At 36.2% G+C, this 24157-nt stretch overlaps 1 protein-coding gene across 1 annotated transcript; it reads left to right on the forward strand.

Annotated features, from left to right (window-relative positions):
- Nucleotides 1-7896: 7896 nt before the first annotated feature.
- Nucleotides 7897-15529, forward strand: CDX4 (caudal type homeobox 4). Its single transcript, XM_010212847.2, has 3 exons — nt 7897-8326; nt 13255-13400; nt 15323-15529. The coding sequence occupies exons 1-3, from the start codon at nt 7897-7899 to the stop codon at nt 15527-15529; spliced, it is 783 nt and encodes a 260-aa protein (XP_010211149.1).
- Nucleotides 15530-24157: the final 8628 nt, after the last annotated feature.

Consider the following 24157-nt stretch of genomic DNA (forward strand, 5'->3'; position numbering starts at 1 on the left):
GGCTGCCTAAAGCGCTGTTACGTAATGAACACTGTAACCAAACCGTACATGGAGCACTGCAGTACGAAAGAGAGAGGACAGCTGGAGCTCTTTTGCAAGAGACCCCAGCAACACACAGCTCTGTGCACAAAAGCTTCGAGAACAGTAAACCACGAGCCACTTGCCAGGTCTGCAGGATAGTGCAAGGTTCCTGGGGCAATGGAACTGCTTGGGCAAGGAGCCCTAGCTGCAAAAGGCTCCACGCAGCAGGATAGGCACGGGCAGCGAGGAGAGCTGAAGAGCACATACAGCTCCTTGTTACGCTACACAGCAGACAAAAAAAAAGCCCAAAGCAGGCCACAGCAACACAGTGCTCCTGAGGTACCATGACAGCAGTATGCAAGTGCTCTGTCCCTTGCCCCTAGGGAAAGGGTATATTCCTTCCCCTTCAATCTCCACACAGGTTCCATGTACTAATCTCCCTTTCATGGACTTCGCACATGGATCCTGATAAATGAAAGCCTGGTTTATGTTCTGACCCACTTGATGGAAAGTTTGGGTCCTGGTGGTTGCTCCTATTACATTTTGTATCCTAAAGAGGTGGCAAAGTGTAGTTATTTACTGCATAAATTGCATTTATTTATGCAGTGTAGTAATTGCATTTCATGAGACAGCATAAGCCATGGATAAAGATGCAGTAGCTACATGCGAATAATTTTAAAACTGGTCTAGTCCTCAGGCCTACTGAGATAGTGACAAACTAAAAAGCCAAATTACTAGAAGGCAAAGCAAAACAAGATTTTATTTAAGCATGAGCTCTGGCCAATTTTTAGGAAAGTGCCTAAAAGCAATCTCCTAAATGCTTAGCTGAACATCTAAATAAGAGGCTTTGATTTCAGAAATGCCTATCCCTCCTATATTTGGTAGGTAATCAGTACAAAAGTATAACCACAACACTTGCTTCTGCAGGTGTTAGAACTTTGGCATCCTGACCCTCACTGATTTTCATCAAGGTGTTATCCTAAATGCCTCCATCACTGTTGTGAATAACACTTAGGCACTACATTTTGCGGGAGAATTCTTAATTATAACAAATAGTACTATTAGATCATCAGAATGTGAGTAATGTAATATTACTTTGTATATAAAGAATATAAAAATAAATGACTTTTTCATTAATCGTTTTTCCAATGTTATACCAGCTACTGTAGCTAATACATAGCAGAAAGATTATCAAGATCAGTCTGTTACTGATAAAGGTTAAACACAGAGTAATGGTAAAAAGTTGCTTACAGAATGTAGAGAAGACTGGTAAAATGAGGATGGATGAGGAAATTGGCAGTTTCTTAATTTCATTATCATTTCATGATTGAAACCTCAAACTAACAGCAAATGGTTATCCATCTAAACTGTAAATTCCCACTTCTTCCTTTCACAATGCTGCTCCATTTGCTGGCACTAAATCTATTTTTTTTTTGCGGATCTTCTATAATCAGGTACAGACATAATGAAGAAACTCTTCCGTGATTTAAGGTTTATTTCAACAGAGAGACTCCCACTGATTTCAATGTGTTATGGAAGGTGGCACATGATGAACAGCACTTGGGAGCAAAACTGATTTAGCATCACATTGATGAGCATAGCAACCAAACCAAAACATTGGTATTCCAACAGAGATATCCACTGGATGTGTTCCAAAAAGGCAGCTATTGGAAACACACAGAACAGCCATTCTGCCTATACAGTGAAAAGCTGCAAATATGCTCCACACAGATCCCGTACATACATGTATATAGAGAAGGAAGTTGGAAAACGGTTCAAAAGAAGAAAAGCACCCTCACATTTGCCTAATCATAAAACAAAAATATGCCTGCATACTAGAAATAAAATAAAATAAAATTTTCCACATTTATAATCTTGAGGCAAAGACAGAAAGGGAAAGTTCATCTTTTGTACTGCTAAACAATAATTTAGCAGCTCCTCCTAGTTAACTGCTCAGAACCCTCGCAGTTAGGCTCAGGTTCAGAGTTTTCTATTCTCCATGCACATTTCCAAGACATAGCCTAATTCTGCATTTTAATTTTAAAGAGAAAGAACAAAAACTTAAATCCCTTGAGAGAATCTAAGACAAAAAAAATATGTCTGAACACATCTTTCCTTTTAAAATTATTTAAACATGATAAAGAATGAAGGACCTGGCAAAATGACTTGTTTTATCTTGTTTACATGTAGAAGAGTTATTGAGGAAGATAAGTGATCACTTTGAAGATCTGCTTCATTTCTGTTCCAGTTTGCTGAAACATGCTTGCTATAGGTTGCTATGTGTTTCCAGTTAGAAGTCGTTAAGTACACAAAATAAGGCTGTATTTTATTTGCAGAAGTACATGTTCAAAGGTTAAAATTTATTGCACCAAAAGCAGTATCTGTAAACCAGGGCAATACCTTAGGGATTATTAACCTTCTAGTTATGTCAGTGATTCTTTTAAGTAGCTTAATTTTTTTTTTGTAAAATTTACCAGTAATCTATTGAACTAACTCTTTTCAACGTACTTTAACCCTTTAAAGTGCAGTAAAAACACAAAGTAATCTATTGTTCAATAAGAAGAGCATGTAGCATCATTGCTTAGATAATGTTGTATTGTGTATAATTAAAAATAAGACACACTCAAAACTGGAGCCAAATCAACTGAAAGTGTTTTGGTCCAACATGAGTCAGGCACTGGTACGAAGCCTTAGAATGGTACCTACTTCCTTTCTGACTTTGGTCATATCATATAACCTATCACTTTTATCACATCTATAAACTAGGGACACTGGAGCAGACTTGCTGTAAAGATTGATTAGTTGTTAGCTAAGTGCCTCAAAGAAGACTACATCACAAGAGTGTCTAAGCCCTTAATACTAATTGTGATTAAACCAACTATCAAGGTATATCCAATTTTCAGAAGAATTCACTAACCTTTACACTGTCTTGCCCAGCCAGATGCATGTGCTATATGAAAAAAAAAAAAAAAAATCAAGAACGACATATCAAACAGGATCTTCTCCAAAAATTTCATGCAACTAAGCAATATACAATTCAAAATGGTATTTCTAAAACATTAGGACTTTAATTATGTGGTGTCTATCTGCAGTTTCTTGGGTGGTATGCAATCATTTCTCTATGTGTGAGATTAATGTGAGATATTTAAGCTTTTCCATCTGGAGTATACAGTGAAATGACACATCCCTGCTCACCTTGAATGACTTAACTAGTCACATTTTGGAATGGGCATTACGTTACCATTTGGACCCAAGATTGTATTTGCTGAAAGAGCAGACACTGGCTCTACAATGGAATGTATGCTACCTGCCTTCTTCCCATTCTCCAAGAGCACAGACACTTTCTTGTCCGTTGTGTGACACACTCCGTTCTGACACGGTAACATTAAGTGGAGATGATTCTGTACTATACAAGCTGATGTTCTTCGTCTCATAAGCCTCAATAAAACACGGTCACTCTAATGCAAGACAGACTACACTGTCCACGTATAGACAATAATCTCTTTTACTTGAGAATATGAAAGAATAGTTAAATTTGTGTGACAGAAATAACACTTTGCCAAGAATAAAACCTCTGTGCATGCCAAGAACATCAATCGGTAAAGGCAATCAATCCTTTCATTGCCTCAGGAAACAGAGACCATCCTAAAGAATGTCTGAAAGACCCTATAGCCAGCACCCAGCAAATTCTATCTCCACTCTGGATAAATTCGTTACAGAAAGAGGGAGCTCTAATCTCCATGATTCAAGAAGAAAACTGAGCAACTTTGCTTTTTATTTCTGTGGTTCTACTGGACAGAATCGATATAATCTGGATTTCATATGTAGGCTCTTTAAGTTCTGATATGTCTCCTTTTTGAGTGCTTATTATTGTCAGTATTGGTTTTGCAGTAGATTTTAAATTATTGAGATTTCAGAATAACAAGACCCAGGTTTAGTTCCAGAGCCCTCCTCCTGCATGCGCAACTCTGATGCAGTCTATGTATGATTTATATATTGCCACTACTTCAAAAAAATGGAAAAGTTAACACTAGGAAAGATGACTGTCAGCAACTAGAAAAATAGCAATATAAGGTAATGTGTTTATTGATGTGTTATCAAAATGGCCAGCCAGAAGCAAGGAAACGAAACATCTATCACCTCAGTAAGAGGGAGCATACTAAAGCTTGGGTGCTTTCTTCTCTTCATAAACTAAAGCATAAACTTTACAAAAGAATCACATGTATAAATGCCTTTAGTGTGAGTGTTGTACAAGTCAGTTTTAATCTATCAGTAGTTCCTGAAATTGAAGTCATAGTTGTTGCCATTTAAACTCTTAATTTTACGCTTTGCCATTGGATTTATACTGTTATTACCAGTGTTGGAAAAGCTCCTTAGAGCAACACACATACTATAGTACTATAATCTACACTGCTGGTCAGACAAAACTGCAATAGTATCAATGGTTACCACTATAGTTGTCGTCATGACTAGATTTCCATAAACCACTCGTTAGAAAATTAAACATTTTTTTCTCAAAGATATCAAAGTACATTTTGTACACATACAGCCCTCCACTTCAACAAAAAGCTGTGGCAGCTTCTACATAGGCACTAGCTAAGTAGATAAATCATATGCGATATCGTAACAGTTGGAGGAAAAAAATGGAAAAGTATAACCTCAGCATTCCATTATCACCATTTTGGCAATGAAATTCTTTGAAGTGTGCCTGAGAGCACAGCACACTTTCTGCCAATACACTACAGACCTTTCCTGTCCTGTCCTTTCGAAAACTCTCAAGTGCCAACCGCCACGTGAATGAGATTTCTGCATGTCTAGTCCAGTGCTTCAGAATGGGGAGGACAGTCAGGGAGGGCACACCGTGACACTTTCAAAAGTGCTTTAAACAGGCATAAGAAGCAGAGCAGCCCTTCTAACAGCAGCAACCCCTTGCTGCTCTCCCATCCTGGCCATGCCAGTGTGGACAATAAACGAGCAGTTTAGAGGGGTTGTTTGTTTGGTTGGTTTGAGGGCAATGCCCACTATGAGTCTTCAGGGAACTGTAGTTTAAGTCACTGCTAGGCACTGAAGACAGAGTGGTTCTGTGGCTGCACCTTTCACATCTGTAATAGAACTACCTGGGTGAAGCTCCAAAGCTGCTCACGTGGTGGAGAAGAGCAGAAATGACATGTGTGGCCAAGGAATAATTCTCTGGGAGGCTCACATCAAGAGCAAACTAGTTCTCAAAAGAGATCCACCCCCAAATTCTCATAGCTTCAAACTCCTGGACAGCATGAAAATATACAGCTCCTTTTTAAAACACATGTATGACTGCACAAAATGAGAGGTATCGGAGTCAGAGTGTGGAAGATCATCTGCATGTTGCCATTTTAGTTATCTTACTCTCACTTTGGTGCTAAAAATCTGCAATCCTACCCAACAATCTTATCCCTCTATGTAAATCTTTTTTAAACAGAATGCCTTATTCAAAGCTTACTATTGTTAGCAGATATCAAATCAGTACAGCAATTTGCCATAGGCGTATCTTGATCTAATTATGTTCTGGAAAGAATCGAAATAGATCTAAAGAAAATTCAGATAATGAAACAGGCAAAACAAGAAAGGGAAAGGAGGAGCGTAAACAAAAGATAAAAGAAGAACAGAGAATGAGGGATAAAGCTGTGAGATACAAAAAATAGGATTAGGTGATAGGGAAATTTGGGGAGGGGCAGCGGGGAATGGTATCAGCAGAAACATCCCATAAGGGAAGAGAAAGACCAGGGATTCAAAATGTTATCATGTGATGCATGCTAGGAAACTAAATGACATTTTCCAAGATGTGAAAATTTTGTTTAAGATGAAAAGTTAATTAATGTGTCTAATCCGAAACCTATGAACAGCTCATAGTCATTTGTAGAATGTCAATGGATTTCACATGTAGCTGATAGTTGATGCACAATGTATTTAGCAGTATTTAGGAATTTAACAGCTAGAATAATGCTCACGAATAGGCCAAAGATGTAGAGAATATGTCCAAGACAGAATACTTCCAGGATAAGCAACATGTTTTATTCGATTGGAAAGGTGCCCAGTAGAATCCATACAAATTCTCCATTTTTTTTTGTAGGACAAATCACTACTAAAAGGTCTGTGGACTTTCATACAATTATATTTCAATGTATTTTCTGCCAGTTACAGAAAAAGAAGTTTCTCTTCTTTATGTTTTTCATAGTAAAGGGTCACACCAATTACCAAAGTCCTCACTTTTTCTATACCCTATCCTATAACACAGCTTTCCTCAACATTCTTAGGATCCTGAGATTCAGAAATAAAGAAATCTGTAAAAATTTAAAAATTAATTATAAAGATTTAACTACACTTCTCACTAAAAATACTTTTCTCTAGAAAACAGTGGGGAATATCTTCCCTCCCTTTAAGTACACACTTAGATTCCTTTAATATTGGAATTAGAAGGGATGTGTCAATATGAATAGTGTAAATAGTATCAAAATACAAAGCACTGAATGCAAAGCCACACTTCTGTAAAGGGAAACAACTCATTATAATTTGCACCTCATTTGCACACATATGCCTTGACAAATAGTTCACTGCAAAAAAACTCATCTAAGATGAAAATATGAGGTAGAAAGCACTCCACAGACTGTAACTAGACAACTGTACAGTGGCAATTCTCAAGTTTACTGCTCTCAGGCTAATATGAAACTCCTAATAATGACACATATAAACATCTTTAGAATTACCTTTCTTAGTAGAAAGGCTTATATTACTCTAAAGTACCCAGTGTGTGCCAGGCACTTGACGGACAAGCACCAGGGGATGATGCACTTAACTTACCAAAACTGCCACCATCAAAGACAGACTACTAATAGCAGCAGCTTCAGGGTGAGGAACCAAATCTTTCAGGCATGTAACAGTTTTCTTCAGTTTAAAATAAAAATCAATGATACTACTGGATTTAATTAAAGACTTTTTCAGTCATTTCTTTTAAACTTCTGGCACTATTGCTTTTAGGATGTTTAATTATCTGCTTCATGCAATGTATCAGTTTGCAATGGCCATCAGATGAAGACATCTCTTTAAACCACTCCACATGTAGAGAATGGGAACAAGTTCATTACAGAGTCAGTCTTAATTTCTCTCATTAGCTGGAAGATTACTTAAAAAATTAGAGAAACACTCTCAGATAAGAGCTCAGTTAATGACACTGTATTTAAAAGGTGTACTAAATCTGAAATTATTCCCTTACAATTCTTCAGTTTGATCATATCCCTTAGTTTGAGAAGTTAAAATGAGATTTTTTAGAAACTAAGAAGTTAGAGGATAAACAAACACTTTTCCTTATATATTAATAATATATCAAAAATATGCTCCATGGATAAGTATCATTTTAAAAACAGACTGAAAAACAAACATTAATGTTGGAGTAAACTTTGTCTTTTTTTTCTTTATTTTTTATTTTAAGAAGATTATTACTAAGCTACTAACTACAAGATACTGTTACATTTTCAGACAGCAGTAGAATTCCTGTAAAATATCAGGGAAGGCTAATAGTATACATAAAAGTTCATAAAAAAAAAAAAAAAAAAAAGAAAGCACATGAACTATCAGCAAGGTGGGGTTGCCTGCATGGTCAGCCCTTCATTTGAATGCAAATGTAATTATGAGGCAGGCAGGCAGGCTGACGTCAGGCAAGATCTTGGTAAACCATTACCACCAGCACCTGGTAACACAGTTGATAATAAAAGAGGATGAAGTAAAAGATTCCAAGCAGAGTGCCATTATTGGCGAAAACCAAACACAGAATTCTTTTTAAGTAGCTAAAGAAAATTCAGAGGATTCGGGATGCTGTGACAACATATTTACAATCTGCCAATCATGTACGTGAGCTCTCTCTTGGATAAGGAAACCAGCATGTATCCAGGATCTGCAAGGGGTAACCACAGCCTGCCTGTGCAAAACTTTGTGTCCACTCCGTCCTATCCAGATTACATGGGATATCATCATGTGCCGGCTCTGGACAACCATGGCCAGCCTGCGGGGCCCTGGGCACCTCACTACGGCCCGCAGAGGGATGACTGGACCACTTATGGCCCGGGACCCTCCAGCACCGCCGCTGCTGCGCAGATCAACGGCTCCTCTCCTGGGCAGGTCTCCTACAGCTCTGCTGATTACAGCTCCCTGCATCCCGCTGCAGCTGGGGGGTTACCTCCCGCAGACGCACCTAATGCCCAGCAAATCTCTCCCACCAGCCAACGACACAGCTCTTACGAATGGATGCGGAAAACGGTGCAAGTTAACACCACAGGTAAGTGTACGTTAAGTTTTCTTCCTCAAAACACATGTTCAGCTATCACTGATTTTAAAAATAATTAACTTCACTTGAAGCACATAGGTTGGTCAATCGTTTATGACATTTATTTTACTACCATTTAATTCAGTTCTAACTGAACTGGCACTACTCTAACTTTCTTTCCATGAACGTTTTATATGGTTACTATAGTGGAACGGCTGGTTTGTTGGGATATGGCTGCATGACGCTCAGCTTCAGCAGTCTTCACTCTAACAGTGTTGGTTAGAAAATACGACAAGTTTCAAAATATTAAGGAAGACTGAATGCAGCAACATTACATGCAGTTATATGTAAAAACAGTATGTAATTATTTTGAGTAGCAAGTTAAATATCAACACAGAAATAAGTTGATTATTTAAAAAAATTTATAGAAATTTCAATATTTTTAAAGAGGATTTTGTGCTACGATCAAACTGTATTGATTATAAATTTTTCTGCTGCTCTTCTTATCCTTTTTACTTTTCCTACATAGATTTCTTAGATGAGAAGATATATTTCCAGATTAGTCATAGACTATATTTGTTTGCTTCTTAGTGAAGCTTTCTTTTCATTAAGTTTCAGATCTGTATTTATAGTATTTTGCTCATGTATCAGAATTTTGCAGTCTACCACAACTAGACAATTAAAAGTCACTTTGTTCTAAGTGCCACTCCTTGATGTTCCTGTTTCTGTCACGAGGTGCATACCAGAAGAACTTTCTGCCTATAGCCCTGAGGTGTAAATTGGGTGTAGCAAGGTTTGCTAAATCTATTGTTAAGGTTAAAAGTAATAAGTGCACGTTAGAGAGCATCAAAGAAAATGCGCTAAAGAAAGAAGGGCAGTTACAATTGAAGGAGCAATCTCAGAGGTCACAGAAAATCAGATGGGTCACTGGAGATAAATCATCCTTCCTTGAGTGATGGTTATCACTCAAGAGCAAGATTAGTTTTATAATTGATTATTAGTTATAAAGCAGATGATACACACTTTGTTCTACTGTTACTAAACATAAAATCCCTAGTGAGCACTATGGTTATTCCATGCTTCCACATGGAGCCTATACAATGTTCCTCAAAGTCAGTTAGATTTATAATCTCTTTTTTTTCCCTTATGTATACTCATGTAAATCAGCAGTAACTTCATTAACATTATTGGAGTTTTCAAGGTGTAAAAGGCGATGCAGACCTGACCATGGACCAAAATCCATTGCAACTACTCTGAATGCCAATGGGGCAACCCTGTCTCTGTTGAGGTATCAGTGAAATTAAAATGTATTAGTATTTTGTAAGAATTAAATAGATTTGAAAATCTAAACTCTGTCTTCACATTTATTGCATAGGCATAGAAGACACTCCAAGCTTCACACATGCTTGCTCAACTTCATGAAATGTAGAAGCAATTCAGAAAAGTATCTCTAGTTTGAAAAGCACAGGCACACATGCTGAAACTTAAACACGTTGTGTATAAGTTCCCTTTATGAACAATACTGGACAGATGAATTGGGACCTGTCAGTACTTAAATATCCTGAGGCATTACATGCTTAGAGTCCAGCCTTCTGAAGTGCTAAAAACAGATCAAGACTTCACAGAATTGGGCTCAAGACATAAATATGCTTAAAAACAAAACAAATCAAACAAACAAAAAAGCTATTTGGGAAAGCAGAATCAGGAGAAATACTAAATCAATTTGCAAATTTATTGGAGATTTTAAAAATAATGTTAAGTGTAAAAAAGAGGTAAAATTTACTATGATGATAATACTGACAAATAAAAGCTTCTGTGTAAAGCGAAGAAATTTAAACAACTATAACAGACTAAAACTATGCAGACTAAAACTAACATGTAGTTAACAATTACATGTTAACTTACCAATGTTTGATCTAGAAGATAACATTAAAAACCTTTCCCATGCATTATAGCCACTCTTTGAAACATAGACTTGTTTCTTGTTTTTCCTCACCTCCAGAATATTATACATAATTACATGCTATTTAAGCTATGTATCTTATGTATACACACACAAGTATGTACATGTTTAATTTCTTTTGCAGTGTGTACCTAGATGGATACATGTGAGCATCTTGGAATAACAGAAATCAAAAAATATCTAAATGAGGGAACCTACTTATATACTGTCCTAAAGATAATGAATATTAGGTTATCAGAATATATTTTTTCAATTTACACTATATTAAATACTGTACATTCTGCTTCAATGCATTTGCCATTTTATATAAGAAATTAAATTGCAGCAAAACTGAAACAAAAATTTACTCAACAAAATCAATTCTCAGGATGAAACAATATTGTTAAGGTACGAATACACTTTTATGTCCCTTCCACAGATAGAGTTTACTCTGAAATTTTGGTGAATATAGTCTCTTACAAAAAGACCAAAACTGTATATTTAAAAACATTTTTTTTCAGATGTACATAAATTACAGGCATGTTGGGCAATAAGAAACTTTTAAAAGCAAACATTCAAAGTAGCCTTCACAGGAATGTCTTTCAAGACCAGCTACCAATGCCAGAGAGAAAAAAAAAAAAAAAAGAATTACTTCTTGTCTCATCCTGTTTTCATCAAAATCAAAGTGTCCTAACAAGTTCAGCTATTTAAGAACAGAACTTGAATCCAATTCATTTCTAAAACCAGTATAATCAATAGTGTAAAATGCTGAACTTAGTAACAGCAAGCCTCACGGCACTTGTTGAAAAGAAGATATCCAAACAGAGGTCCAGATTTCTACGAAACTTCATCTGGAAGTGACCCTTCCAGAAACAGAACAGACTTTAAAGAGACTACAGGGAAGGACAAGATTATTTTTCTATTTTGGAAGAACAAATGTAGAAAACTTTTTTTATTGAGCTGTACTCAATATACTTTATGTCTTTGTTTAAACAGGCAGCGATGCACAAGTAATTCAGATTAAATCACAGCAAAATTACTGTGATGTTAGAAAATAAAACAGAAGAGCAACTATAAGGAAAAAAGGCCAAGCCTCTGCTCTAATGCTAATTTATTTTGCTTTGTAAACTAGTTGTGACATCTATTTTTCTCTGGCCTACATTGTCTTAGATTTTGAGGTCTATCTGTCATATTGAGGCAACAGACCCTTTCAACACCTCTTTGCTTTGATATGCAGTCTTGTCTCTTCCTTCTCCCTCTTTTCTTCAGGAGTTATATTGCCGGAAAGGGTGATGATTTTCACAGCAAATAAAGAGGCCTTCCCCACGCTTTATTGTCTTCAGAAGAAACGCTCTGTGAATTTTATGGCCAAGGGGAATGGGGAAAACTGCTCTTTTTCTCCACCCCTTCAAATCATGGTCATATTTGCCGATTATAGAGAAGCTGGAATAACCCTGTTGAATTTTAACTTTTTTTCAGAGGTCACCTTCTAAGCCTGAGATTACAAGGAACCTGAATATCTAGACTAAAATAAAAATTATAACTATCACTTTTTGCAAATATTTCAAAGACAACTTGTACCTTGAAAAAGGTAAACTTAGTTTAATTAATGTTTTAACCCTGAAAACTTGGCAGGGAATCTTTGCGCACTAGAAATGAAAGGAGCGTGATTTAGGAAATAATCCTTAAATATGTATATTTCAGAATGACTTCAGTTATGCCTACTTTTGGCATTTAGATAAAATACATTTCAGTCTACCCTCACTGTTGGTCCAAAATTCAGAGGAATTGAAGAAAAAATATTCCTTCATCTACTTCTGTCCTTTTTTTTTTCCTCCAAAGATGAAAGAGCCTGACATTTGTTTAGGGCTTGTAAATTCCAAACCAATTGGCTTGTGTTTCTGAATGTGAAAAGGGTTCCTGATAAGATCTTCTTGTCGCTCTTTTGTGTGGCGTGTGCTTCATCTTAACACCTCAATGGATTTTAGGGAACGACTTTAAAGGAGTCTTTGTCCTACAGTTTGTCCCAGAAAACTCACATCAAAAAAAAAACTGAGAAGATCAGAGGAGAAAAGGAAAACTATCCACTTGACTGTTGAAAGTGCAAGAGAGAACAAATAAGTCAAGAAATGAGCTATCTGTATTATTATCAGACGAAGAATAGTTTAAAAAAATAAGTGATAAAAGAAATCTTGCAACATGAAGTAATATTTTATGTTACCAGTATTTATTCAACAGCAGAATATTTGTTTTATCTATTAGAGATAAGACAATATTGAAATACTTTTAAAAGTATTTTATTGCCTAGTCTTACAAATTACCATGTGCCTTCAACTCCAAATGAAAAGTGAGCACACCAGGTACCCCAAGAACAGCTCAGCAGGCACTTACCACCTAACAAGATAGGACCATTTTTGAAAAAAAAAATATAATTCTAATTATTATTGAACACATAAGTGTATCCTACAATGCAGTAAGACAGCAAACACACATTCCTAGTGAGACAGTTCTTTGAGTCAGAGATATGTGACTTAAAATCTCAAACACAGAATTGGGACAAAGTGCTACTAAACAAATCACGACTGATTTTCAGCCCTAAAGTTACTCCTGGAATTCAGTCTGGGTTACACACAGAAGTTACTTAAATGAGCACTGAAGTGAAACCCATCTGAACTGAATCTGAATATTGCCAGTTTCAATTAGGTACTGCTATGAAATATTTCTTATAAGATGCTGCTGGATGTTTTTAACTAAAAAGCTTTCTACTTAAATGTATATTAAGAGAGAGAGAAAAAGAAAGAGAAATTATTATGACAGCCAATACTTTGCTACATTTGGGAGAATGCAGGAAACTTCTCCCATACGCCCTCACTCAGCAAACAAACCCATGCATACTCTGTAGTTTAATAATGTTTGTAAAATGTTTGATGTGTTTGAAAGAAAGATGCTAAAAAATATCAAATTCAACATTACTAATAATATTTCTTTCTCAAAACAGGTAAAACGAGAACAAAAGAAAAATATCGAGTTGTTTACACAGACCACCAGAGACTAGAATTAGAGAAGGAATTTCACTGCAACAGATATATTACAATAAGGAGAAAGTCAGAACTTGCAGCAAACCTGGGACTATCTGAAAGACAGGTACACAGAGGCTACTCATCATACCTATACATTCACCAGACGCTGGTACTGGCAGATGAAATGCATAATGTTCGTGTTCTGTACCAACAACAGTGGCAAGGCTGCTGTGGAAGTGTTTGTGAGGGTATCTGACACAGAGAATACACTACACAAACACAAATTAATAGGCTAATTTGACAGAAAACTGCAATTTTAGGAAAAAAGAGATTAGGAATTATTTTGTTATTCTTACTTCCATAGCTTGCTGGACAGATAGAATTTAAACAGTTCAGCTCTTATTGTTATAACTATAGTCATAACTACATGGATATTGCTGAGTCCTTCTTGCAATCATACAAAATGGTGGCCAGCAAAGATCCAAAGTACTAGATACACTTCAGCTGTAAGCCAGTAAAATGAAAGTCAGCATTCAAAGAGTAATCAAATGAAGGACCTGTGTATATTTAATAGAACTTTATTACCACTGTTCCCACAGGCCACATTCTTCCTCACTGAGTGAGACTTCAGCACGTTTTAATGAATCCTTTATACCCTTTGATTTTTCAAGTAGTACTTTTTGGATATTATTTTCACAGGTAGCACAAACACTTACTACTGCAGGCTGCTTTTGGCCATAGGATTTGATGCCTAAACTTTAAGCCTGTTATGCATGTATATGTAGTCAAGACAGGAAATTTTCAAGTGCATACTTACATGCATTGCTGATTTGGATAGCATCTCAGCATCCATTCAACCTAAGCACATACAGAAAAGCTGTTTGGTTTCCCGAGCGGAGGCCCATGCATTTTATCTGCATTCATACAAAAACTAGAAGAGTTTTGGATAAAGAATACTCTAACCAAATCACTGCATTGGAAAGCACACTTACGAAGCACAGCTCTTCAGCCTCCAAGTGTCAGTGTTGAATATAACCATCCCAATACAACAGAACATCAATGGTTCTGCTACAGATGGAGGATTAGGGAAGATTTAATGATACAGAATAAAGCATCTCAGACTTTGAAATCAGATTTATTGCCCCCAAGGTAAACTTAAGACAGCTTTTTTTTTTTTTTTCAGAATTTTTAAAACTTTTGTTCTTTATGAATATATACATCCAGTTCTCTAAAATACTCTCCTCCTTCAAGATCTCTTCTTCTGCATTCAGTCTGCATTCAGAACATGAAACAGAGAGGGACCAGCTGAGGTGGGAAAGCACTGGATTTTTATAAATAAATGTTTTAGTGCAGTGATGTTCACATTCAGAACCAACCAGCGCATAGATTGTAAGTGACCTCTGAAAGGTCCATTGGAAAATTCCTGGAGAAGTGCAATTGTGAAACACTGAAAAACCCTGCTTTAATGTTGTGCAAACTGGCTGATTTAGAGCACATATATGCTTGAAGTAACTGTTAGTATTGCCAAAAATCAGTAGTTATTTCCTTTTACATACTGTTACTTTTTTTCTCTCAGCTCTCTAACTTTTAACTAGTAAACTACCTTCGAGTAGAATGCGGACAAATCATGTAATAAGCTCTCTACATTTCGACAGGGCTCACGACTAACAAGGCTAAATAATTTTTAGCATCATTACCTGAAAGGTAATGAAATAACAAACTTGTTTGAAAAAATAAAGAGATTTTTAATATAAAGTAATAGTACATCTTTCTATTTAATAATCTATTTAGCATACCTTAAAGGATGTAACATAAACAGTAAAATGAGAATATAGGTAATTAATGTAAGAAAAAAAAAAGGAGTCTTCGAGAGCTAACAAAATAAATGTTATCTATTGTTTGTGAGACAGAAAATGAATACAGAGTGACTAAATTATATTCTCTGCACAAATCCAGTATTGTTTTTGCTATATTTTCATTGCTACTGTTATTGTAGCAAGTTGACTATGACTTTGGATTAATCATACATTTTTTGTGACTCTGCAGGTAAAAATTTGGTTCCAGAATCGCCGAGCCAAAGAGAGAAAAATGATCAAGAAGAAAATCTCTCAGTTTGATGGCAGTAGCGGCTCAGTTCAGAGCGACTCTGGTTCACTCAGTCCAAATGAAATATCTAGTTCTCTGTTCCCACCACCACATGGAATAAACGGATTACAGCCTGTTGATGTTCATCAAGTCACACTTTCAGAATGAACAGAAAGGAAAAAAAAAAAAAAAAAAAGGAGGGGGAGCAAAAATGGATTATCTCCCTACTTGAAAATTCAACATTGCAAAGGACTACTCTCATTCCACTGTCTCAGAGTGCTGATTTCTATGTACAGGACTTGGGTTTATTATCAAAGTATTTTAATTATTACAGAAATCTCAGGGAACTCTTGCTGCTAAGATTCATCACTCATCATCTTTCAGTAGGAAGCAACTCGCTTCAGATACTGAGAGAAAGAAGGTTATAAGACACGATTTAAGTAAATGTAGTTCTAGACTGATTGTATATATGCAGAAAATTGTAACTGAACTGACTAAAATATAGTACTCTTTCAGAAAACACAAGATGCTGGGTGTATTTGCTTTGTAACTTTTCATATAATCAACCTGTAGATGTTTATAAATATTTATGCTTAGAGTATGGAAAAGAATGTCATGTTTTAAAAACAAAAGCACATTTTAAATACTTTAAGAAACATATTACTGCAGTACCAACTTATTGCATTTAATTAACTAAAACACATCTTATTTGCCCTATGTAATTGAACTGAGCATGCCAAGTTTCAAAATAATAACCAGAGCGACATAATATCATATCAAACCTGCCAAGATTTGTTCACTTTCGAGAAATGCAACTACTTTCCATGCACATAGAGGAAATAATAAATAAAGTGCTCAAAGTGTCTAAACTTTTAAGTTGAATAGTAATCTTAGACCTGCAGTTCTATTTATAGTTCCCTGGTCTAAAGGCAAAAAATATCTAAAAATAGCCTGCATTGTATTTCAAATACATGATGAAGCAGCTTAGCATTCACAGGTAAAGTTACAGCTGGAGCGTAATGAAAGAAGTGATCTCTCCATTGCCATTATTTTCTGGAGAGCTATTTAAAGCTCTGCTTTGACTTTTCAAATCACATATGTAAAAGAAAACCTTCAAAAGACATGATCTAACCCTTGTATTTAATCTGTGTATTTATGAGGGTGAAAAGAAACACTAAAGGCTATAAATAACATATTCTAATATTTATCTTTCCTCCTTTGAAGACTTCTCCAGGGACTTGAATTAGATGCTCCCTAGTACCATAAGGCAATTAAAATAATAATGAATCAAACACAATCCTTCTCACCCAGCGGATATTTTCCCCAAAATCTAAATTTCCTGTCTTTTTCAGTTCATGTAATCAGAAAAGAATCAAACTGCAAATCACAATGTTTAAATTCAGCTGTTTAACTGGGATTATGAGTTTGCAAAGTGGTGAGCAAATTTAACACCATGCTGATATCAAAAGGAAAATTCTGCTCTGCACAACTGCCTAATTCTAGCAGCTAGCAAATCCCTTCTAACATTCCTTTGAATCTTCTTTATTCTTATGAGAATACTGGAAAGCTGCCAAAGCTTTGGGAACCACTGCCTTTTGGAGTCCTACTACCTATAAATACTTAATCAAGAAGTAAGATTTTACCACAGACTTGTCATGCTGAGACTCAATGTAGCACCACAGAGATTTGACTTCATTAATTAACTTCTAAATATTGATCTGTGGGAGAAAAAGAAAGAGAGTAATTACAGATAGTTTAGACTAGAAATGAGAAAGGACTCTATTATTAGATATTTTATAATGATAATTTACAGAGCAGAATTTAGCCTTGGTTGACTGCTAGTAATAATAATAAAGGCCAAATCAAAACCCTAGATGTGAAAATTAGAGAACCTTTTGAGACAAAGATTATATCTAAAGCTACATTAGACATTTGCAATACAAGAAGCACACATTTATATATTCTTGCACTATAGAAAATCTTCTCAGATATTTGTATCATAAAATCAATTTCATTAAACCTCTCATATCACACTTAGCTTACCTTAATTCAACATATGAATGTATCCAAATTTTCCTAATGAGTTACTCATATCTATTTCTAAACAAAAGACCTTAAATTTGCAGTAAGATAGTAGAACACGTACACAGGAGAAAAAATCCTGTTAAATGCAAAAAATAAAACCTACAAAAATAAGCACGACCTCTTTCTTGTAGTAAATTCCACAATAATAGAGAGGATCACTTGTAACTTGGTTATGGTCTCCATTCAGAAGTCACACTTTTTGTTACTGAAGGGAAAATGCTTCAGGTAATGCTAACATATTGGGGGTCATTTCTAAAAAGACCAATACTCTAGTATCATCATTCAAATCTGTAGTTACCTAGTAACTAACACTGTTGACATATATTATTTTAAAAATAAAATAATATTTGTATTGATTTACAGATTTTGATTATTCCTCATGCCCTAATCCCTGAAGATCCTATTGAAATTATTTGTAGCATATGACTCAGCCATTTTGGATAAATATTTCATAATTTGAGAATGAAAAATACTATCACAGTTGAGTGGCTGAACACTAGATAATCAAACTGTGAACATGAATCCAAAACCCATATTGGTCGTTGAAAAACTAAAAATGTTCAAGGATGTCCATCTGCTCTTACCAACTTAATACTTGGATCCATGAACTGAAACTGTCTAGGGCCTTATAACCTCCCTAGAGTCCCAAATATCAGATTCTGAGCAAATAAAATGAGACAACTAAAATCAACTGAAATCTAAAAATCTGTCTACAGGTAGCTCATACAGAGATGGATATAGAAGAGCAGATCAGCAAAAATCTAAAGATTTCACACAGCTGTTCTCTAAAGGCCCCAGGATCCCTTCAGAAACCCTTATCAGTACTACTTTTCAGGTAGCAAATTTCACTGAATGAGACATATTTCTGCTTCAAGACTTGGCAAAAATCTGCAGGATTTCAGAAGCATGTGTTTTGACATGCTGCCATCTGGTAGCGGCAGTTCTGAAAGCCAGCACCCAGCAAAACTGGCTACGGTGGCTGGAATAGCACCAACTACAACTTCTCCATCTCAAGATGTGGCTGAACTAAGATGGAACAAGAACATAATGAGGATGAGAAGGACAAAAACAAACTTTTCATAAAAGTTTTCCGCATTTGTCATAGTTCCAATCTGAATGAGAATGATGCAGGAGTCTCAGATTTCATTACATATCAGAGGGTGTTAAAGGGAAGAGTCCAGCTACTTAGAGTTTTTCCCTCTCTTCCCCACTAAATCTGCATCTATTTTTAATGGAATAACTTCAAACAGTATCATCAATAGATCTGGGAAACAAGGTCACACTAGCGGGAAAATATACTTGAGCAGTATTTTGGAACTTTAGAATGATTAAAACATTTTCATTTAAATCACAGAATCACAGAAGGGTTGAGGTAGGAAGGGACAATTACAGATCATCTTTTCCAACCCTCATGCTCAGGGTCACCTATAGCACATTGCCCTGGACCATGTTCAGATGGCTTCTGTATATCTCCAAGTGAGGAGACTCCACAACCTCTCTGGGCAATCTGTTGCAGTGCTCTCTTTGACACAGAGCATGTTGCTGGCTCATGCTTGTCCAACAGTGCCGTCAGATCCTCCTCAGCAGAGTTGCTTTCCATTTGATTTTAGATGTAGGTGGAGTTTCACAGTTTTTTAAAACAATAAAATTATTTCTTTTCTTTTTTTAAAGAAAACAAACAAACAAAAATAAATGAAAAACAGCATTTATGCATGGCATCACTAGGTAGAGGAAGAAACCTGGCCAAAGTTTCAAGAAAAAAGGAAAGCTAGCAAAATTGTGAATTAATGTAAGGTCTGTACCCCGAGCACTGGGTCCTTTCAGATTAGTAAGTAGTCAGAGACAAAACAAAGTATCAGAAACGGGCATATTTAACAGCTGACTATGCAAGGAAACAGTGACATGTAGAAGAAAAGAAATCAGAAGTACCCAGAGAGAAGCATTCTGGGCAGCAACAGCTCTCTGCACTGAAGACAAGAGCAGTAACATCATCCACCTCACAGGCACAATGTGCAGCCTGAGTGCTCCAGGCTGCCAAAGGCTGTCTGATAACAGAGCAACATCCTACATTATCTGGTTTGGCTTTTAAGGCTTCTGTTTGGTATTTTACTTTCATGGAGTCATCGCTCTCTCTTCTTGGCATCTAATTCATCATCCACACACAACACCTAACACGGCTCAGTCCCAACTAAGAGTCCTATTCAGGCCCTCATACTACAGTAGAAGGGTTAGAGCAGAGCTAGACTGCAGTTTCTGTAGACTACTTTTTTTCTGTATTTATACACTTGCAGGCTACTTTCAGGTTTTGTCTTCATGCAGCTCTGTATGCATTCCAGTATGGTGCCGATGGAAAATTCTTTAAATATGACAAGAATTATGTGCTTGGATAGGACAGTTTATTGCATCTTCCTATCTTTGTGGAAGACGAAGTGCAAAAAATCAGTTAGGAATGTAATGCAAGTTACCAGGAGCCCAGCGCATATAAACTGGCCAAGAAAACAGTTTAGCTGGAATAGATTTGAAAGTAGTACTGAAAAAAATGGTGGTTCACAAAAACTCCTTGAAGCATAAACATAGATGATCTGCCACCATCACAGTGTAACTAGCTCCTGTGTCAAATTAATCCCAATTCCATCCTAAGGAAATTCTCCAAAGCAGTTCGTACAACACATAAATGGAAAGAAACAATTCTTAAAAACTGTTCTTTTTACATCACACATGGCAAATAATTTGTATTGAAAACCATCTCATCACTGAGATCTCACCATATCCTACCACTTAATCTCTTCTAAAAAAAAAATCACTCTGAAAAAGGGGAATATTTTCAATCTCAATTTGCATTAAATGACTGAGAAAGGGCTACCTTATATGTGAGATCGTTTATTCCACTCACTGATTTTGGACAAGAGCATTTCTGCTGTATCAGAAATGGACATTGATATCTCTATTAGGTTCTTGAGTTCTGAATCCCCATCTTTTTCCTCTGCTCCTGAGTCAATGTTGATTAAAAAATACAATGGCTCATCCATCAAGCTTAAAATACCCACTCCAAATTTTATCCAGCAAAGTCTTTCTTTGAGGAAACACAGAAGTCTCTGCAACGACCGAACTTTGACAGCCTTCATTTAACATGTGATCTGTTATTGTATGTTCTTCCTGGAAAGTTATTGTGTGACAGAGATTTGTATGGAAGAATGAAAAAACACACTCGAAGAAGACTCCGTGTCTCTTGGTCCCATATTAGCAGTCATTCTCCAGGTTCTCTCAAAAATGTTTTTATTTAATATTATACTTTTAAAATTTTAATTCCTATTCTTCCTGCACAGTCTTTTTATGCTGTATGTGTGACACTTTCCCCCCAAAAAGGAAAAAAATTACTGAAACTTCAGCTTAACTCTGACTTTCATCTATTAAGCATAAGTAGTAAAATGATACAAAGCTGGTATAGCAGGATATCTTTTTCAACTAAAGAGACTTCTTGATATCCTAATACCTCAGATGCTCACTATAAAGAGGTCACTAAGTATATTATGGCAAACCTCTGAACTTCCTCATTTGGGGCTTCAATTTAGCAAAGTATTTTACTATCTGCCTAAGTGCCTAACTGAATCCACATCTTAATTCCATGAGATGTTGGCTTTTGTCTATTTAAATGTACATAATATTAACTTTGCATTAAATTAGAATATAAGTTGCATTAAAACTGGTGCTTTTCAGTTAAACATGTATGATGCTGCTACAATAACTCTCACTGCTGTCCACACAATTTTTCTTACTCCTTGCCTCCAATACTGCGTGCTATCTAAGATAAAAGGCTAAATGCTTGCAGACAAGTACATGGTTTCTTTCACTTTAAAGTACAGAGGCTGCTTGCCTCTCATTTTGTTTAACTCTTCTTCGTTTCTCAAGAGTTTCTTAGTATTTTAATAAAATTGAACTCAGGACTGAGCCAGAAACCAGGTTTTGTTTTGTAGTCTCCAAGTGGGGATGCTAAGCTCTCTAGGAAGGTTTGATCTACATCCTAAGTCAATGCAGATACACCCACCTATGTGAAAGATGAACCATGCCAGTGGGGCAGTTTACTGTCCATGTGATACCTTAGACTATAACTCTTACATAGTTGGCTCTTCCGCTCTCATTTTTTCATATCAATGTTCTGATTGCTCCTTAGCTTCCTGCAGCATTTGTCTGGTCTCATGGCTTACTTTTCTCTCTATTGTACCTTAGTATTAGGCAGAGCATTAGGCATAAACTTCCCAGGTAGGGTGGAAAGAAGAGTTAACTCCTGTTGAAGAGTTAAGTCCTGTTCAGTGTGGAGCCAGTTTTGCCAAGTGACAATGGAACATCTTAGTAACAAACTCTGTCACTCTCCTTTCCCAACTATTTATGATTACATTGAACTGCACTTATAGCTGTTAGACCCCATTAGAAATCTTTCCCTGTTATGATGACTGTCTATAATACTGCCTTTTGTTTTCTTTTAATTGGTTATTAAGTCATCTGACATCCATCACCTCAAAACAGCTTAGTTTTGGCAGTGAAACTTTTAAGAAAATCAATGTGAAAATGGTGGCGATTCCATTGATATTCTATAGAAAAATTACTAAATTTCAGAATAATTTCCCATAGGATATCAATGGAATCTCCACCATCTTCCATTTGATTTCCTAAAAGAGGCCAGAGAGAAAAGTCACAGACTTTAGCAGACATGGCCAGTATCTCTCAATGTATAAGGCTACAGAGAAACTGCTAGAAGTCAGAATCAACAAGGCTGTTGGCTTACAAAGCCAGTCTTTGCTACTGATGTACTCAAAATTCCATTAATGGGAATGCTGTAAAGCCAAAGCAGGTGAAATAATGATTAAGAAGTACAAAACCTGACAGTTTGTTAAACATAAAAAGATACGAAGTATTAAACAAACAAAGCTTAATACAGTTAATTAAGAACCGTAGCTTGTAGCCCTCTGTTCAAATTATTCCTTTGAGTAAAGAAGCACTTGTAAAAACTCTTCATTTATCATTTTAAAATATCCTGAGAAATAGAAACACTACTGCAAGATTTACCAAATCTGTGGAAAAACTCGCACAAAGCCTTGACAAAATTAAAAGTGTTGTGGCATTGTGAATAAGAGAAGGCAATTAACTTTCCACTAATGTAATTAGCATTCTGCAAGTACGGTGCTGGAATCCGCTTTCATCATTAAGAACAGCATTTTAAAATTGTTCCACTGATTGCTCTGAACTGCTTCCAGGACTGACTTTCTTCTGCTCAGCAATTACTCTCAGACAGCCTTGAACCTGGGAGACTGTGTTTAGCTCCCCTTCAAAGGGAATGCTGGCCAAAAGGGCAGCAGGTTATATCCCCTGCAGTTATATTTTAAATATCATTACCTTTCCCATGGACATTCTACCAAAGCTGCCAAGAATAAAGCCAATCTCAACTAAAAACTAAAATCCATTATGTCATTGCACTGGTTCAGACTTATCATTTCTTAAAGGTGTTCTGAGCAATGACTAACACAGTCACATCTTTTTGACTTTCAGATGAACTAAAGCAGCCATCCTGAATTTAACTGAGAATAAAATAAAGGCCAGCATCTCATCTGTAACCCCATACACACCTTTATTTCAGGGACTTCAAGATCTTCTTTCTGTGGATTATGAATGGTGATCATACATGTAACGGAAGATGAGCAAAAAAAAAATAGAACCTCAGTAAAATTATTTTCACTTTCGTTAATTCTACTTCTAAACAGGACTTATCTTTCTAATATATTTGGCCACTGGCAGTGAGATATGTCCTGTCCCACACATACTTTCTCTGCAATTTATCTGCTATAAACATTCATCACTAAACAAGAAAAAAAAAAAACTTTGACAAAAGGGAAGAACATTAACAGAACATATTCTTTTTAATTAAAACATAATCTCTCCCTCAGTTATTTTCATATCACGACATTAGAATGTGGTTTACCTGTATCCCCACTTACACTGTGAATAATGTGTGACACTGATAAGTTGTAGCTCACCCTAGGATTGTATTGAGAACCCTCCTGTCAGCAGCTAAAATTTTCACACCTGGGGCAACTGCTGTTGCCTAGAATATCCTGAAAAAAAAAGAGCAAACATTATTTGTGAGGGAAGTCTTATTTCAATCATAGCCAAAATGAATGGGGACACCTTCTTCCTCAATTCTCTAGTATCAGAGGATGGAGGAAGCTTCCTTCCCTTTGGGAACCCTGGACCAGGAAATCAGATTTGACCTCCAAGGGTCAGAAGCCAGATTCAAGATGCCACTTTATAACATCTAACGATAACTTTTTTATTTTTTTTTCATCCCTCACTCAGAATTTTATTTCTGGCTCTTGTCTTTATACTAGAAGTGCCATTACATTTCTAGCTCACTTTCGACGTATAGTAGGTGCCTAATGTGTGCTTAAACTTAGCTTAGCAATCATTTACACTGGTGAGTGGTATTTTGTTGTTCTCAATTATTTTTTTATTGTTTTTGGTGGCGGTGGTGTTTTTGTTTTTCTCTTCCTTGATTTCTGACTCTTCTCAGCCTCAGGAAGATTTTATCCCCTCTCAACACCCCTCAAACCTGCACAGGACCCAGCTCCCTTTCCAAGAAGCTCCTCTCAGAAACCCACCACATGCTCGAGACAACCCCCAGCCTCGTGGTTTACCATTACCCTCCTCCCCTCTCTATTT

Source organism: Tinamus guttatus, unplaced genomic scaffold (assembly GCF_059628265.1).
Source record: "Tinamus guttatus ecotype Peru unplaced genomic scaffold, ASM5962826v1 Tinamus_guttatus_pri_ptg000287l, whole genome shotgun sequence".
Classification (NCBI taxonomy): Eukaryota; Metazoa; Chordata; class Aves; order Tinamiformes; family Tinamidae; genus Tinamus; species Tinamus guttatus.

Excerpts from the sequence above, each read along its gene's own strand:
- CDX4 (XM_010212847.2), top strand. The coding sequence starts at position 7,897 with ATGTACGTGAGCTCTCTCTTGGATAAGGAAACCAGCATGTATCCAGGA. Across the intron at positions 8,327-13,254 it reads GGTGCAAGTTAACACCACAG|GTAAAACGAGAACAAAAGAA; the intron begins GTAAGTGTACGT and ends TTCTCAAAACAG. Across the intron at positions 13,401-15,322 it reads TGGGACTATCTGAAAGACAG|GTAAAAATTTGGTTCCAGAA; the intron begins GTACACAGAGGC and ends GTGACTCTGCAG.